General features: G+C 41.1%; 1 protein-coding gene across 2 annotated transcripts; it reads right to left on the bottom strand.

The window, feature by feature from the left end:
* Window positions 1–2,658: 2,658 nt before the first annotated feature.
* Window positions 2,659–8,470, bottom strand: Ctla4 (cytotoxic T-lymphocyte associated protein 4). Of its 2 annotated transcripts, XM_057762960.1 has the most exons (4): window positions 8,359–8,470; window positions 5,002–5,349; window positions 4,352–4,461; window positions 2,659–3,028 (listed from the first exon to the last, which is right to left on the bottom strand). In XM_057762960.1, the coding sequence occupies exons 1-4, from the start codon at window positions 8,465–8,467 to the stop codon at window positions 2,924–2,926; spliced, it is 672 nt and encodes a 223-aa protein (XP_057618943.1). In that variant the 5' UTR covers window positions 8,468–8,470; the 3' UTR covers window positions 2,659–2,923. The 2 variants fall into 2 exon arrangements, with proteins under 2 accessions (XP_057618943.1, XP_057618944.1); XM_057762961.1 differs by lacking the exon at window positions 4,352–4,461 and having other exon boundaries at window positions 2,923–3,028.
* Between the last annotated feature and the right edge of the window lie 6,924 nt (window positions 8,471–15,394).

The raw sequence follows: 15,394 nt of genomic DNA on the forward strand, positions 1-15,394 counted from the left end.
ACTCTACACACACCCATCTGACACTCACATACTGTGTACACACACACACACAGGTTTAAAAATATCTTTGTAGATGAAAATAGGAAACTAGAAGTAGCAGAAATGAGGTTGTTATAATGGAAGAAATGAGCAGAGGGGTGTGCTCGAGAAAGAAGATGAAGCCAGCTTTCCATCCCTGGAGTTCTGCCCTGCTCCCCTAACCATCCACATTTATGTCTGAATGTCTGGCCTTTCTGTGTATGACAGACTAAGTTTCACTTAGATGCGGAACTATGTAGGCTTCTTCAGTGCCTGTTCCCAGAGCTCTGTAGCTAGAAATGCAATAGCAGTGTTGGTCCTCTGGTTTGGGGACAAGGTACCTTTCTGATTACTGTAGGCAAAGTAAGTGCTGGAATTAAAGTTAATAATACTGCCTGGCTGTATTATTAACTGTTGAGAAGAGAAATTTGTCTAGAGATATTTGGAACAGAAAGACATTTGCATATTTTGTGATGGATGCCAACTGAACAGAAGGAGAGCAGGGAGCAGGTCCTCCTGTGTTAGAGCAGCACCTTCTAAGCAATAACCACAACCCTGCATGGAAACACCTGTCGGCTTTACTTGGCCGACCCTTTTGGAATGCTGGCAGTGGTGCTGTCTCATGTGTTAGGACTTTGTGTGAAAGGGCAACAGTGAGCAAAGGAGGGAGAGGAGACGGGAGGGGAGGGTCAGGGATACCGGCTAAGTGCGGGTAAGAACAGGAAACACCGCTGAGCTTCTGGGAAATTTCCAAACTTGCGATCCGAAGATCCTGAGTCAGACAGACGAAGGTTGTGCACCTGAGTCAGGGTTTTCGGCGAGGGATGCAATGTTCCGGCGACAGGTGGTCCACGACCACACAGAGAGCAATGCACACGACAATAACAGGATGTAGAGGTCAAGAATGAGAAACTCGAATTGAAACCAAACAGGCTGGTGATACACTTTGGTTAACCAAGAACCAGAGAGTCTTCTGTGGGCCTGAGTCTCAAGTGCCAATTACAACATGCCGGGCCGTGATGGCACACGCTTTTAATCCCAGCACTTAGGAGGCATAGGCAGGTGGATCTCTGTGAATTCGAGACCAGCCTGGTCTACAGAGCGAATTCCACTTCAGGCTCCAAAGCTACAGAGAAATCCTGTCTAGACAAATGAATAAATAAAGCAACGCAGAACAGAAGGTTTATTTCCTTTACATTTACAAACTAATCCATTTGTACAACACAGGAGAATGGGCCCTTTACAATTAAGACTAATCAAAAAGGCTGCAGGAGGAATGGCTAAGAGCACTGGTAGTTGTCATGGCAACAGGAATCTGAGTTGAGAAAACTGTGGGTAAGGAAGAGGAAATGAAGAATCTGGGTAAAGACAGCTATGTCTATATTATATCCAAAGAAGAGAATTTGAAAGGAAACAATAGATTCTTTCCAAGAATGGGTTTCAGGTAATGGGCAAGTGTGTGGCTAACTCATGAAACATTATTTACCCTTTTCACTTTCCTGGTTGGTTTCAGGGATTTTCAGCATCAGAGACTCAGCTAAGTGTTGAATGAATCCATCAGAACCAAGCCCTGCGACTAGAGAACTGGCTCAGCAAACTGCAGCAGCCCAGACTTTGGCTCCTAGGACCCACATCAGACAGTTGACAGCCTCTTGAAACTCCAGCTCTGGAGGGATCCCACACCTCTGGCCTCCAGAGATCCCCACACACATACGTGCATACCCCCACACAGACACACATAATTAAACATTTTTCAAATCCAGAATCAAGCATAACACTTAAGCACAAGGATGATAAAGGCATAAAACAATCACCAAAAGTTTTATTTAATTAAAAATATTATACATGTTGCTGCATTTTCATGGAAAATATTGAGTTAACAAACACCAACAGTGTTAATTTTCAGAAATTGCCATGGACCCAATTCTACCTCCTGCTGATTTCCTCTTTCTGTGATATTAACTTTGTGTCAGTGAGGAGTAGGGGCCACAATACCGGAGCTTTCTAGAAGATCAGACCTACAGGACTCCTGAGTAAGGCAGTTCCTTGAAAACAGTGTTCTGTCTGGTTCACACAGACACCACCAGCTTTGGTTTCCTTGCAAATCATTGAAGAAAACAAAAATAGAAACAAAAATGAATCAAAAAAGAAAAAAAAAACAAAAACAATGAGTGTAAAAACCCAGTGCTGAAGCCAACACCACTTTAGTACATCTGAGCACTGATCTTTAGCCTTGTCCAATTTCCAAGCCAGTTAACAAAGGACCTTGTCTCCTACCTAATGTATTAGTGTCCTGAACTTCCCAACATAACTTCCCCAGAACCCACTGTGGGAAGACACTAATATATAGTGTTTATATTCAAACCACCAGCAAATACATAACAGCACATGAAACATCCATGTTCAATAGCAGTTAAAATACATATTGGAACAAAGTAACCATTGGAATCACTGGCTATCACATAGTTCTGTGGATAAATTTTTAAATCTTCACATAACTATACATTCACCAAAAAATAACATCATGAAAATTTTAAAAATTATTTAAGTCATAAACATCTCACAGGTAAATACAAAGTGTGGACAATATAACCCCATCCTCTACCCCCTCCTTTTCTTTGGACTATGCCATTCCCTAACATTTCCTTGACCCCACATCATAATGCTACATCCTTAAGTTGCTTCCAAGTGATACTTCCAGAAATATCCCAGTTCTCTGTTCTTGGCCCTTAGCTTTAAATTGTAGTATGCTTAATTTGAACTTTGCATCCAGCTTCATATTAAAGAGAGGCATACTCTCCTTAAAATACACAAGTGAGTAAAAATAGCTGGAGAGCAAAAGAAAGTTGGAACTGCCTCAGTCTCAGAGGCTGAAGTATGGCCTTTCTTCTTCATAGATGGTCTGCTAGTGAATGGGAATGAAATAAGGCTGAAATTGCTTTTCACATTCTGGCTCTGTTGGGGGCATTTTCACATAGACCCCTGTTGTAAGTGGACTTCTTTTCCTCAGCTGCCAAAACACAAAAAGAAAGAGCAATTATTAGCAAAGCATACAGAAAACCACTTTCAACCATAATAGGGCTCAGTAAATATTGGGTCCCTCCTCAGCAAAAATAAACATCCACAACAACATGTAGAATTATAAACTCTTGGAGATTTTCTCGATACAGCTATTCAATTCACCTTAGAGAAATAATTCTGCAATTCAAATCCAAAATGGAATCTGCAATTCAAATCCAGAATAGAAAGGAGGAACAACAACAGCAAAAAAAAGCTTTGAGACAACTTCACCAAGAACACTCAAAGTGCTCCAGATAATTGACTAGATCTTGTCTGTCATAATCAATGTACTGTAAATGTTTAAAAGTAGCTTTGATATCCTGTTTTGAAACTTCGTTTCTCTTCTCCACTACTTTTATACTTTTTCTTTGTCTGTATTAGTTCCCAGTTTCTATCACCTCAACTTCAACAACTGAATTCTAGTTAGCTAGCCTGGGTGGTAATTTAATAGCAAATGAAAAAAGGAAGACATCCACAGAACAGAGGCTCAATGAAAAAGTGTGTGTGTGTGTGTGTGTGTGTGTGTGTGTGTGTAAAACAGAGACCTAGAAGGAGAGCCAGAAAGAGACAAAGGTAGAGGAATAAGGAAAATGGAGGGGTAGAAAGAAGAGGAAGTAGGGAGGGAGAACAAAGAATGTTGTTTGTAATAAAGAAAACAGCCTCACACAGCAGTGCTTGAGAAGGACTGTTAGAAACCCAGACTGGAGACTTGATTCCACACATCTCTATTTTCATTACTAATAAAGTAAATAAAATCAGGATTTTTCATTCACTGAACTAGGGGGGTGATCAAGGCACCTGTGTAAGGAGATTCTAGGACAGGGATAGGTATTACACGAGCAGCTACGGTTTGAACAAAGACGGCACAAGAGTGGTACCGAGAGATGGTTTTCAGGGAAGAAATACTCAGGAGAAGGATAAAAAGCTATCCATGTGGTTCAAACTAGCAGCAGTTGTCCAGAATAATTCTATGTTCTAGGGTTGCTAAGATAAGGACCATAGCCAAGATGGTGAGGACCAAAACAGTTGCCCCTTGTTGTTCAAACAGTTACTCAAACTGAAACCCTGCTCAGAAGCACACAACATTCACTGTCAAACATGTTCATGTACAGTATTAGTCATCCCGAAACCTCAAAGGCCAGTGCATGGGGTTCTAGTGTGTTCTTCCTGCACTTTGTTTATTTCTTCAACCCCACACCTCCATCAGTTGGTCAGTAGGGTACAGATAAAGGTGTCCCCATTAACTCCAGAGCAACATCAGTACCACACTCACCATTTTGCTCAAAGAAACAGCAGTGATCAGGAAACTGTAGAAAAACAACCCTGAACTAATTGCAGCAAGGATCCAAAGGAGGACGTCAGAATCTGGGCAGGGCTCTGGATCTGCAACAGAAAGCAAAGAACAAACCTCTTGAGACAGTTTTTACTTCTGGGGCCCTACTTCCTCATGAGTGAAGAAAAGAAGAAGGAAGAAGAGAAGGATGGAGAAGAAAGAAAGAAAGAAAAAAGAAAGGAAGGAGGGAGGGAGGAAGGCAGGGAGAGAGGGAGAAAGAGGGAGGGCAAGAGGGAGGGAAGCAGCTAGAGCATCCAGGTTTTGCTAACCGAGCCTAACTTGTACAGTAACCCACAGGTAAGTCTGACTTCCCCACAGCGCCATTACAAAGATGAGGATGCTTCAAGATAGTTATAAAAGAACAAGTGACCAAGCCTATCAGCAGCATAAAACATCTCCCCAAACACAATTTATCACAGACAGTTGTGTTCATGTAACTGCTCATTGTAAGCAAGACATCTAACTAGGGAATTCCAGCTACGAATCATAGCCCACACTATGAAGAACCTCAAGCCAAGAAGCAGAACTATTCTGATGTAAACACAACAGCAACGCAACATTCATGTTCTTAGTGAAGTGACTTTGCTCACCAATAACATAAATCTGGGTCCCGTTGCCCATGCCCACAAAGTATGGTGGTGGGTACATGAGTTCCACCTTGCAGAAGTACAGTCCAGTGTCAGCAGCTCTCAGTCCTTGGATGGTGAGGTTCACTTTGCTTTCGTTGAAGGTACCACTACAGAAAGGGTCATCTAGGAAGCCCAACGTATTCTTCACTGTGAATGTCGTGGCACAGACCTCAGTCATCTGGCCATTTGTGTGACGCAGCACTGTCACCCGGACTTCATCAGTGTTGTGTGATGATGTATATTCACATGGAAAGCTGGCGACACCATGGCTGCTGGCCAATACCACTGAAGGTTGGCTCACTTGTATGGCTGTCATGGAAAAGTCAAAGGATTCTTGGTCATCCATGGTTGGGAATACTAAGCCACACTTTATAACAGGGAAGGTTTATCTTAGATAACCTATAAGATCGCCTCTCAACAAACTCATCACCCCTCTTCCCTTTTGCCTCTCTATCCATCCACCCCACAAGCCACCTCCCATCTTTTAGATGTCTTCAGTCACTCTCCAAGACTTCCTTACTGATAATAGTTTCTTGAAGACAGTTGGCTATGGCAAGGAGAGCCCTGATGAAGCAAATAGAAGACCTGGCTCTCATGAAATGTGTCATTTTGGCAAATCGTTCTTCCTTTTATTTTCTCTCACGTGCAGTAGGAAAGAGAGGTGGACTGCATGGCACTGCAGTGTCTTCCAGACCAGCATCCTGCAGTGACAATAGAACTATTCCATGCAGGGAGGATAGTGCATAGAAGGAGTTCTGAAGGTTGGGGTGCAGAACCATGCTTTGTCCCTCAATGTGAACCTCAAAATGGCCTGCCCACTTATTTAAGTATACCTTTGTCAACAAGAACAGTTGGACCTTATCTCAGTGCACTGGTTTCCCTGTCCCTGGCCTCACAGTGGTAGAGTGGCCTATGATGTTAGACGAGGAAGCCATAGAGCCTAGAGCACCAGGTCATTTCCTCTCAGGGTTGAGGCAACCCTGCTGTTAACTTCTGTGGGCTTCCCCTGCCTCCACACCACTTCTTCCGCCTTCCTTCTCTCCTTCACTTAACACTTTCCCGGTCCTTTGGGTTTTTGTTTTTTTCTCTTTCCTCTCTGTATATTACAAAAGGAGGAAGTCCTCAGACAACACCATCTTTCTACACAAACATGCATTCGTCATTTGAAATTAGTGGGTCTGCAGCTTGGTATTGGTAGTACATATCTCTAATCCCAGCATACAGGAGATGAAGGCCAACTTCAGCTAAACAATAAGACATTGCTTTGAAAATCAAATTACAACAAGCAGAAGGGTGGAGATATAGCTCAGTGGCAGAGTACACAAGGTTTTGGGTTCTACCCTTGGCACTCAATTTAAAAGTGGTTTTGTGTCATATTATTTTTTCATAACTAACCTGGCTGCTATTTGGTCAATATCACAAATTACACCCCAAACCTAAAATGAACAGTGTCATTGGCAGTTCACCAACATCAACTGCAAAAACATGACAATAATTAGTGTTCAGTGTCTTCCAGATTACAATCTTGAATACTACTTCAAGCTTAGTTTCCAAGACCACCATTCCTGCTCATATGTCAGTCTATAGTAGATACACTAGTTTCTCTTGCAAGCACCTGTACTGCAGAACATTTGTCTTCAGAAAAAAGAGCAATATTGCAGCAGCTGTTGCCATGGTTATTCCTACAGCCTGGCTGGTGACATCAAGTGTCTGCCTGGCCTGCATTTCTGCTATCACAGACAGTTTCTACACATCCTTTGTCCCATGGAAACCCCACTAGAGAGTTTAAGGAAGTTTTCTCCCACATTAAAGATTTGCAACCTATGTAGACAAGAAACTGTACATGACTATTGCTTCTTTGGTAAAAATTAAATCATCAAATATCTTTTATGCATCAGTTTTACACAAACTACATAATTCCTTGATTTAAAGGGTCTAGAGAGAGGAAGGGTGAGAGTCTAGCAGACATATGCATTTCAAGGTACATAACCAGCCTGGTATCAGCTTCTCAAGAGCTTTTATTTCATCTGAAAATCAGGGAGTTGCACTTAAAAATACATGTGTAGGTAATGTAACAATTAGGGATTTTATGAAGAAAAAATAAAATGAATCTTAGGACAACCAGAGTGATGTTTGCTTCCCTCCCTTCCTCCCTTCCTCCTCCCTTCCTCCCTTGATTTCTTCTTCTTTTTCTCCATTCCTTCCATCTTCTCTCCTTCCCCTCCGCCCTCCCTTCCTTGCTTCTCCCTTCCTTCCTTCTCCCTTGCTTCCCTCTTCCCTTTTTCCTTCCTCTCCTCCTTTTCCCCTTTCTACCATCTTCCATTCCTTTCTTCTTTCAATTTCAAGCTATTTCATCTTTGAAACAATTAGCTAATTTATTTTTCCTCATTTGTTTTTGATTATTACTTTTAGTTTTTGAGATTTTAATATAATTTCATTATTTCACGAAACCCTCCCATGTACTCCTCCTTCTTTTATTTCAAATTCATGGCCTTTTTTCTCATTACCTGTTGTTACATGCATACTCATAAAGGTATGCGTTCTTAAATGCAACCTACTCAGTCTGTATATATTATTTGCATTATGTGTTCAGGGGTACCCATTTGGTATTGGATAGGTAGTTGGTGTGTTTTTCCCTAGGGGAAGCCTCCTATTCTCCATGTTCCTTAGTTACTTGTAGTTATTTGTATGGAATTGAGGTCTCTTTCTCCATACACTTTGGAATATCTATTGCTATCACTGTCTTTCTACCCCTTCTTCTGCAATATCCCCTGAGCCTTAGGTATAGTAACTTTAAGAACTAAGAGTGTCTCAAAAGCTTAAAGTGAACCAAGAAGAATTCATATTTATTTAAATCCAGGTGAGTTTTTTGTTTTGTTTTGCTTTATTTTTGTTTGTTTGTTTGTTTTTTTTAAAGGAGAAAAATCTTAAGGCCCCTCTGATACCAATATCAAATATACTCAGGATTTCAGAAGCCCTTAAATTTCTTAATTTTGCAGTATGTCCTCATAATGTTACAAAAGTATCTGAACTTGTTCTCTCCCAAACCAGCTCTCAAGGATTCATTAATTCTCAGATTTCATGGATTCTGGAATTCTCAGCTGTCTGGAATCCCCCAGTCTGCTATTAGTGGTCTCTGCTTGTTTGCTGCTGCTAACTCCCCTTCACCTGTCTTGGAACACAGAGCTGCTAAGCCAAAAGGTAGAGCCTTTCACTTATGGCTCTTCTTTAAATCACTGCCCTTAGCTGCTGAAAAAAATGAAACCCATGTAGGAAAATCACCTCCTCCACCTCCATGCTCCAGAAGTCTCCACTCACCTTTGGACAAAGTTGGGATGAAGAGAAAAGCAAGCAGGACTACAAAGGGCCAAGTCCTAGAAGCCAGCTGCAGTTGGACCTTGCTCCTCTGGACTCCAAGACAAGCCATGGTTTTATGGGAGCCACGCTCAGGTCTTCAGGAAGCAGAGTGAAACCTTTCAGGATCCTGAGGCTTTGAAATGTGTTTGAACCCACACAGGTTCAAGGACTTTATATAGACAGCTTTGATCCCAGATACGTGCTACATGTGTGTACCACACACACATGGCACATGAATAGAGAGCCTTTTTGTTTTGGTTTTACGAGAAAGGAAGCCGTGGGTTAAGCTGTTACGTCGTAAAGACGACCTCAACTACTCAAAGTAAAACTGAACAAAACAAGCAAATCCATGGATGGAAAATGTACTCAACTTGAAACTGAAGCTTCAAGCCAACCGAGGATCTGGATAGGTAGAGCCTTGGAGAGTAGAATTTCCTGTAGTACAAGGTACCCCTAAACCCAATCCCAATTTTATCCACCTGTCTGGTCATCTTTAATCACCCAGTATTTTTTTGACATCCCCATAACCAGCCCTTAGTCCTAGGACTGATGTTAGAATTTGGCTATGGAAGGTATCCATTAAAAATATGTGTTCTAGCTGTGAAGTTCTGACATTCTATAAGCCCCAAAGATGTGAAAAGAGTTTGTTTTACCTAACTCCATTTTATTGAGAGAGAATGCCAAAACCACAAAAATGAATGACACATATACACACAAAGCAGGGGAAACTGTCTCTAATTTTGACAATTGGGAAAGAATTTGGATATTCTTAAAGCCTTTACAAAGGCAAAACAAAGGTATAGGTAGCCCAGGAAAAATCAATCCAAATGAAAGGGCATTCAAAACAGGAGAATGAATCTTTTTTAATAGTAAGACTTCTGTTTTTTTCTTTTGTTTTATTTTTGTTTTGTTGCTGTTTTTTGAGACAGAGTTTTTCTGTGTACCCCTGTCTTTTAAAGGGTAAAACCTAAAAACAAAGATGGAGACGCAACTCAGTGATGGAGACACAGCTCAGTTATGGAGACACAGCTCAGTGGTGGAGACACAGCTCAGTGTTTGAGACGCAGCTCAGTGGTGGAGACACAGCTCAGTGATGGTGGAGATGCAACTCAGTGGTGATGGAGACACAGCTGAGTGATAATGGAGACACAGCTCAGTGATGATGGAGATGCAGCTCAGTGGTGGAGATGCAGCTCAGTGATGGAGACACAGCTCAGTGATGGAGACGCAGCTCACTGATGGAGACACAGCTCAGTAATGGAGACACAGTTCAGTGTTGGAGACGCAGCACAGTGACGGAGATGCAGCTTGGTGGAGATGCAGCTCAGTGATGGAGATGCAGCTCAGTGATGGAGACACAGCTCAGTGATGTTGGAGACACAGCTCGGTGGAGACGCAGCTCAGTGGTAATGTACTAGCATAGTATGCAGGAGGCCTTAGGCTCATTTCCCAGCTCCAGAAAAAAAAAATTCAACACTAAGGATAAATATGATCAGAGTTCTTAAGCTCATGAAAGCTGTAGAGAGTACAAATATTCATCCATAAATACTATGACAATTTTATAACATTAAATTATCTAGAATTTTTAGTATTTAGAATATGTAAGTATTATACACTAGTGCATATTAAATATTTAGGATAATTAGTACACACACACACATATATCACGTTGTTTAGAATACTAACTTGAAAACTCTCCTTATATCTTGACAGTTTTCATATAGTTCAAGGATGAAAGGGATGTTTATTGAGAATCTATAACATGCTAGGAAATATGTGCACTTAGGTTTGGATGAGGATGACAAGATAACATAGTTGATTGCTTAACAGTTAAAGGCAGAGCACACCTTTTACCCCAGCACTGGGGAGGTAGAGGTAGGTGTTTCCAGTGATTCTGTGGCTTCCTGCCATCTCTGCACCCTATCAGAAGAGGTTTGTAGAGTGCTTCCTTTAAAGTTTGTCTGCTAGGATTCTCTCACACACACCTTTCTTTCTGTGTGTCATTTCCCAACATGCTTCTTTCAGGTCTTACACATCTCCACAAGCTTCCTATGCCTCGTTTTATCTTCTCCACATCTTCTGGTATTTAGCTAAGTTGCCAACACTCTAAAAAGCCTCCTGAGATGTCTTTCTTCCCCAGCACTATAGAGAAGCTTCCAACTCATAACCCAAGAAGCCATGACAACCTAATTGCACTTATTTTGGGCCAGGTCACTGGCTGGACACTAAAGACTTTAAAAGTGAATACACACACACACACACATACAATGTTCCTGTCCTCTAGATGAGTTCACAGCAGTGGCAATGGCAGCTGGCTCATTATAATCATAGAGGAATGAGATATATGACAAAGTTGAAGCATTGCACAAGCTACAGAGGAACAGAAGCCATTGATTCAACTGTGGACACCAGGAAAGTTTTCTTGGATGAGGAAAATGCTGGGTTCATTATTAAGGACAAAAGTAAGAGGTTGCTGTATTCAAACAAAAAGAACAGAATTTGTCTAAGAACCTGGTAGGAGCTGATACTTCTGCAAGAGCCAGTGAAACACAAAACATCATCCACACAACTAAGATCAAATTTCATAAAACTTTCTTCTGGCCCAGAAAGAAAGGGAAGACGGGTTCAAGAAAGAGTGACCAGACAGGAGTTTCCTGCAATAACCCTAAGCAGCAAGAATTCTTGAAGTTTTCATGTAAAAAACATATAGTAAATATATTCTGATTTGCAGACCATGTGGCTTATGGCCACTACTCAGTTCTTCTAGTTTAGGGTGAAAACATCCATAGACCACGCTTAAACAAATGTTTGTGTGACTGCTTTCTAATAAAGCTTTATTTATAAACACAAATGGAGGCTGGTCTTGGCCTATGGGTCATAGCTTTATAACCACTCATTGACAACGGTAATGACAGCTTTGGAGGCAAGGTTCCTAGGGGACTAATCTATAGTCATTGAATCAACAGAGTGACTTCAGGGACACAAGATGTATGGCTTGGGAAGAATGATGGTTCTCAGTTTCTTCTCCAGTTGCTGTGATAAAACACCCTAACAAATGCAACTTAAGGGAAAAGGGGCTTTTGGGGCTCACAATTCAGGGCTCACAACCCATTATAGAAGGGTAGTCAAGGCAGCAGGACCTTGAAGCAGCTGCTGGTCACAATTAACCTTTTCAACACAATCTTTCATAGGTATGCCATGCGACTAACGCATCTCTCACGGGTGTGCCCAAATGTTTGCCTTCTAGGTGATTCCAGATTCCATCAAGTGGATGGTTAACACTAACCATCACAAGGGCAGCGATCAAAAATTGTCCAAATATTTGTCATTTTATCTCACCCAAGCCCCATAATAACCATACAAAAGAATGAGCATTACTTTTCCCATTTAATAAAGGAATAAAGAAAGGCTTGATAGTTAACTGACTTATCATATCTCCCATAAAAGGAGACACAGAAGTCCAAGAGAACTAAACTTGAATCCTGCCATGAAGACTTGCCAGTTGTTGCCTTGAGAGTCTACTGTTCCCCAGACAATGGCTTCTACTTACCAAAGCTCTTTCAAGGGTAATGCTGTCACATCAAGGCATCTATAGAAAGATCCAAACCATTTCCAACAGGAATCCTCAGGGAAGAGGTATGATCCAAAGACATTGTCATGACAACTCTGAAAACTCTGGTGAAAATTCCATAGAAGAAGGCTTGACATGAACACTCTAGAAATGTTTGATGAGTGTATTAAAAACAGTTTAACATTGAAAAAGATGAAGGTAATTATAGTAACTTTCAAAGAACACCTGCCAGGTTTTGCTTCTATAAAACTATCTCTTGTCACTGCAATCAAGTTCACTGACTATAAAGCAACATGCGTGAAAAAAGTGTGGATAAAAAGGTATTCACATATATCAGTCACTAGAGGATTGGACCTGAATTTAGTAGATAGTGCAGTCCACTTGTGATGGAACATTCTGACATTATGTGCCTCCAGATACAGGGAACTGAGGATGCTATGTCTCTGCAGCAAGATTTCCAAGATGTTCACATTGAGTCTAATGTCGAAGAAATTATCAGTCAAACCTGTGCCTCACAAAACTCTTGGTCTGGTGTTGTGCTTTCTTTAAAAGTTAGTATCTTGGACAAGGATAAACATAAAAAGCTTAGAAGACAATTCTAGATTAAAGAGGAAGATGAAAATATGCTGAGGACTGGATGTGAGTCTTGATCATGGGCATCATTAAGAAACAAAATAAAATATAAAAAGGAAGTGTACATGGCAGTAACTCTATTTTACTATTGTCTTAGGATGTCAGCAAGTAACTCACAGTTGGCAGAGCACAAATGTGTGTGTGTGTGTGTGTGTGTGTATTGATGTGGTCAACAACATACCAGCTCAAAAATAGAACATAGAAAGGACAAGCTACCTGCTCCATGTTACTCTCATCCACTTTCCTCAAACCTCTGTTCCCTGGAAGGCAGGACCCTTGTGTCTATTGCCCCCATTCCCTGTTACATTGGCATCTGGAGGATTTAGACCAAAATGAAATGGATTCCTTCTCTTCTGGTTCCGAGATTCAGGCCCTGAGTACAGTAGTAACAGTACCTCCCCATGAGTTCAAGTGAGTTCCATTTTATGATGTCATTTCTCCCTGAAACCTAGTTGCATCCTACCCCCCACCAACTGGGTCCCTTTAGTCTTAAGACTGATAACCCCTTCCACTGTGGCTAGTGTCAAGGTATATTGTCACTGTCATTTTTAGTATCTCTCAAAGGATTCTTTCATTGATTTTCATTGAACCACCTGCTTCTTGTTAAAACCTTGATCAATCTGGCTGTACCTACCAAGTAGAAGACACTGGATTTAAATATTTGCCCCTGATCTCCATCCAGTACATATTTTCCCCTTTTAGGTTATATACAACATTAACATATTACATCATATGGCTTGCATTTATGCTAATCACCCCTGTAGAATAATGCCTCCCCTACATCATATTCTATTTTCCGGATGCTTGCAGACAAACCTCACACATAGTAGCCCACCAGAGCCCTTTTGCATGTAGAAGATGATAGAGAATTTCTGTAGTTCAACTTGGGCCTCCAGCCTCATTACTTCTCTTAATCTCATTCAGCACTGAGAAAGTAATAATAATTAACGGGACAATTGGAAGCTTGATGGGTGTTGCAAGGAAGTGGGGCCTTTGTTTGTCCCGGTCGCCTGGCTAGTTTACACCCAAAATAATCACACAGAAACTGTATTAATTGAAACACTGCTTGGCCATTAGCTCTAAGTTCTTATTGGCTAACTCTTACATATTAGTTTAACCCATTTCTATTAATCTGTATATCACCACAAGGTCGTGGCCTACCAGCAAAGGTCCAGTATGTCTATTTCCTGTGGAGGATCCATGGCATCTCTCACTCTGCCTTTCTTCCCAGCATTCAGTTCTGTCTTTTCTGCCTACCTAAGTTCTACCCTATCAGGCCCAAAGCAGTTTCTTTATTCATTAACCAATGAAAGCAACACATGAACAGAAGACCCTCCTACACCAGATGAGCACTAAAGAGCCTAGCGGGTTGGCTAATAGTATGGTTGGAGTCACACAGACAGAAGTTCAAATCCTGGTTGTACTGTTTCCTTCATGTACTAATAGAGATCAAAGGGCACCTTGAGGGAGTCAGTTCTCTCCTTCCTCCTCAGGTTGTCAGGCTCGGTAGTCAACATCTTTCCTTGCTAAACCTGTCCCCATAGAAGACCTTCAAATTCTCTGTTCTTCTTCTTCTCCATCCATAAAAAGTATCTCATTCTAAGGTTCTTATGGTTGTTGTAATTGTTCAAGGAGTCCAAGCAAACAAATCAACCAACTAGGTCTAAAATAATAAAAAGACTAGTTTAAGACTTACTATGAGGGGCAACGGGAATGCACCCCGACACCAACCACGGTAAATGGGAGTTTTGAGCCTAGGACTAAAATATTAGTTTATCTGTTGAACACAAAGTTACCAATGGCCAACTTCAGTTATTACACAACACACTCTTTTTATTGTTCCCTTTTTTTTGACAAATGGCATCTTAGAATAAAACCAGGTTCTAGGCTCACATGTATGTTTGCTGGATTTCTGTTCCTGTCGTGTTTTCCTTGGTAGTTTCTTGAAAGCAAACAATTGTTTTGTTTTGTTTTTCTGCCTGACCAAATTAAAAGCCTCACCACTCTACACAGAACCTAAGCATTGTTTATAGCGGCTTTCATGATGTTGAACTAGGGCTGGTTATTCAAATGTCTGAGGGTATTGCTCTCCGGGATGTTGTCATAAGGTTTGGAAGGGGAAAGTCAGCTTTATGTTTACTTTTACCACTCCAATATTTTTTAAAAGTTGGTGGTGAAGGAAATGAAAATCACTGGCTAAAATTAGGACCCGGGGATTCACTGTGACTTCATCTCGTCACTGTCTTCCTATATCCAAATTGCCTAAGTAAACCCCAGATTGGCCTTATTATAGTACTCTTAGTGGTTGCTGGACTTGAAAGCTCTCTTAAGATTTGCATAATTCTCAGTGGTGTCTGCATGAAGTGTATTAGAATTCCAAATGAGGTACATAGTCAAGTGGGGTGACTGAACCACTTAGTTGAATCTTGAAAGTCCTTCAGTTTTCAAAGCTCTTTCTGAGTCTACTTCAATTTTTAATATCATTCAACTTTTTTCCTTCTGTTTTCTTTCCCCAGGTAGTACAACCAAACTATGAGCCTTTGGGTGAGGGGTTTGCACCTGGCACTGAGTGTGCTTCATACTGCAAAACATCCTTTGTGTGATGGTTTCAGAGGCAATGGGAAGAATGAAGAGTCTAATATTTGCATAGTGTGCAGTTTCAAGACATCCCATTACGTTGAGCCTATAATCTTGCCTAATTAAGGTTATATACTCTATTTTCATGTTAATTAGCTCATCACAATACAGCTCCTTTCAGAATCAGCTGCAAAGGAAAAAGGCTATCATCTACCA

This window comes from Chionomys nivalis, chromosome 2 (genome assembly GCF_950005125.1).
Source record: "Chionomys nivalis chromosome 2, mChiNiv1.1, whole genome shotgun sequence".
In the NCBI taxonomy this organism is placed as follows: domain Eukaryota; kingdom Metazoa; phylum Chordata; class Mammalia; order Rodentia; family Cricetidae; genus Chionomys; species Chionomys nivalis.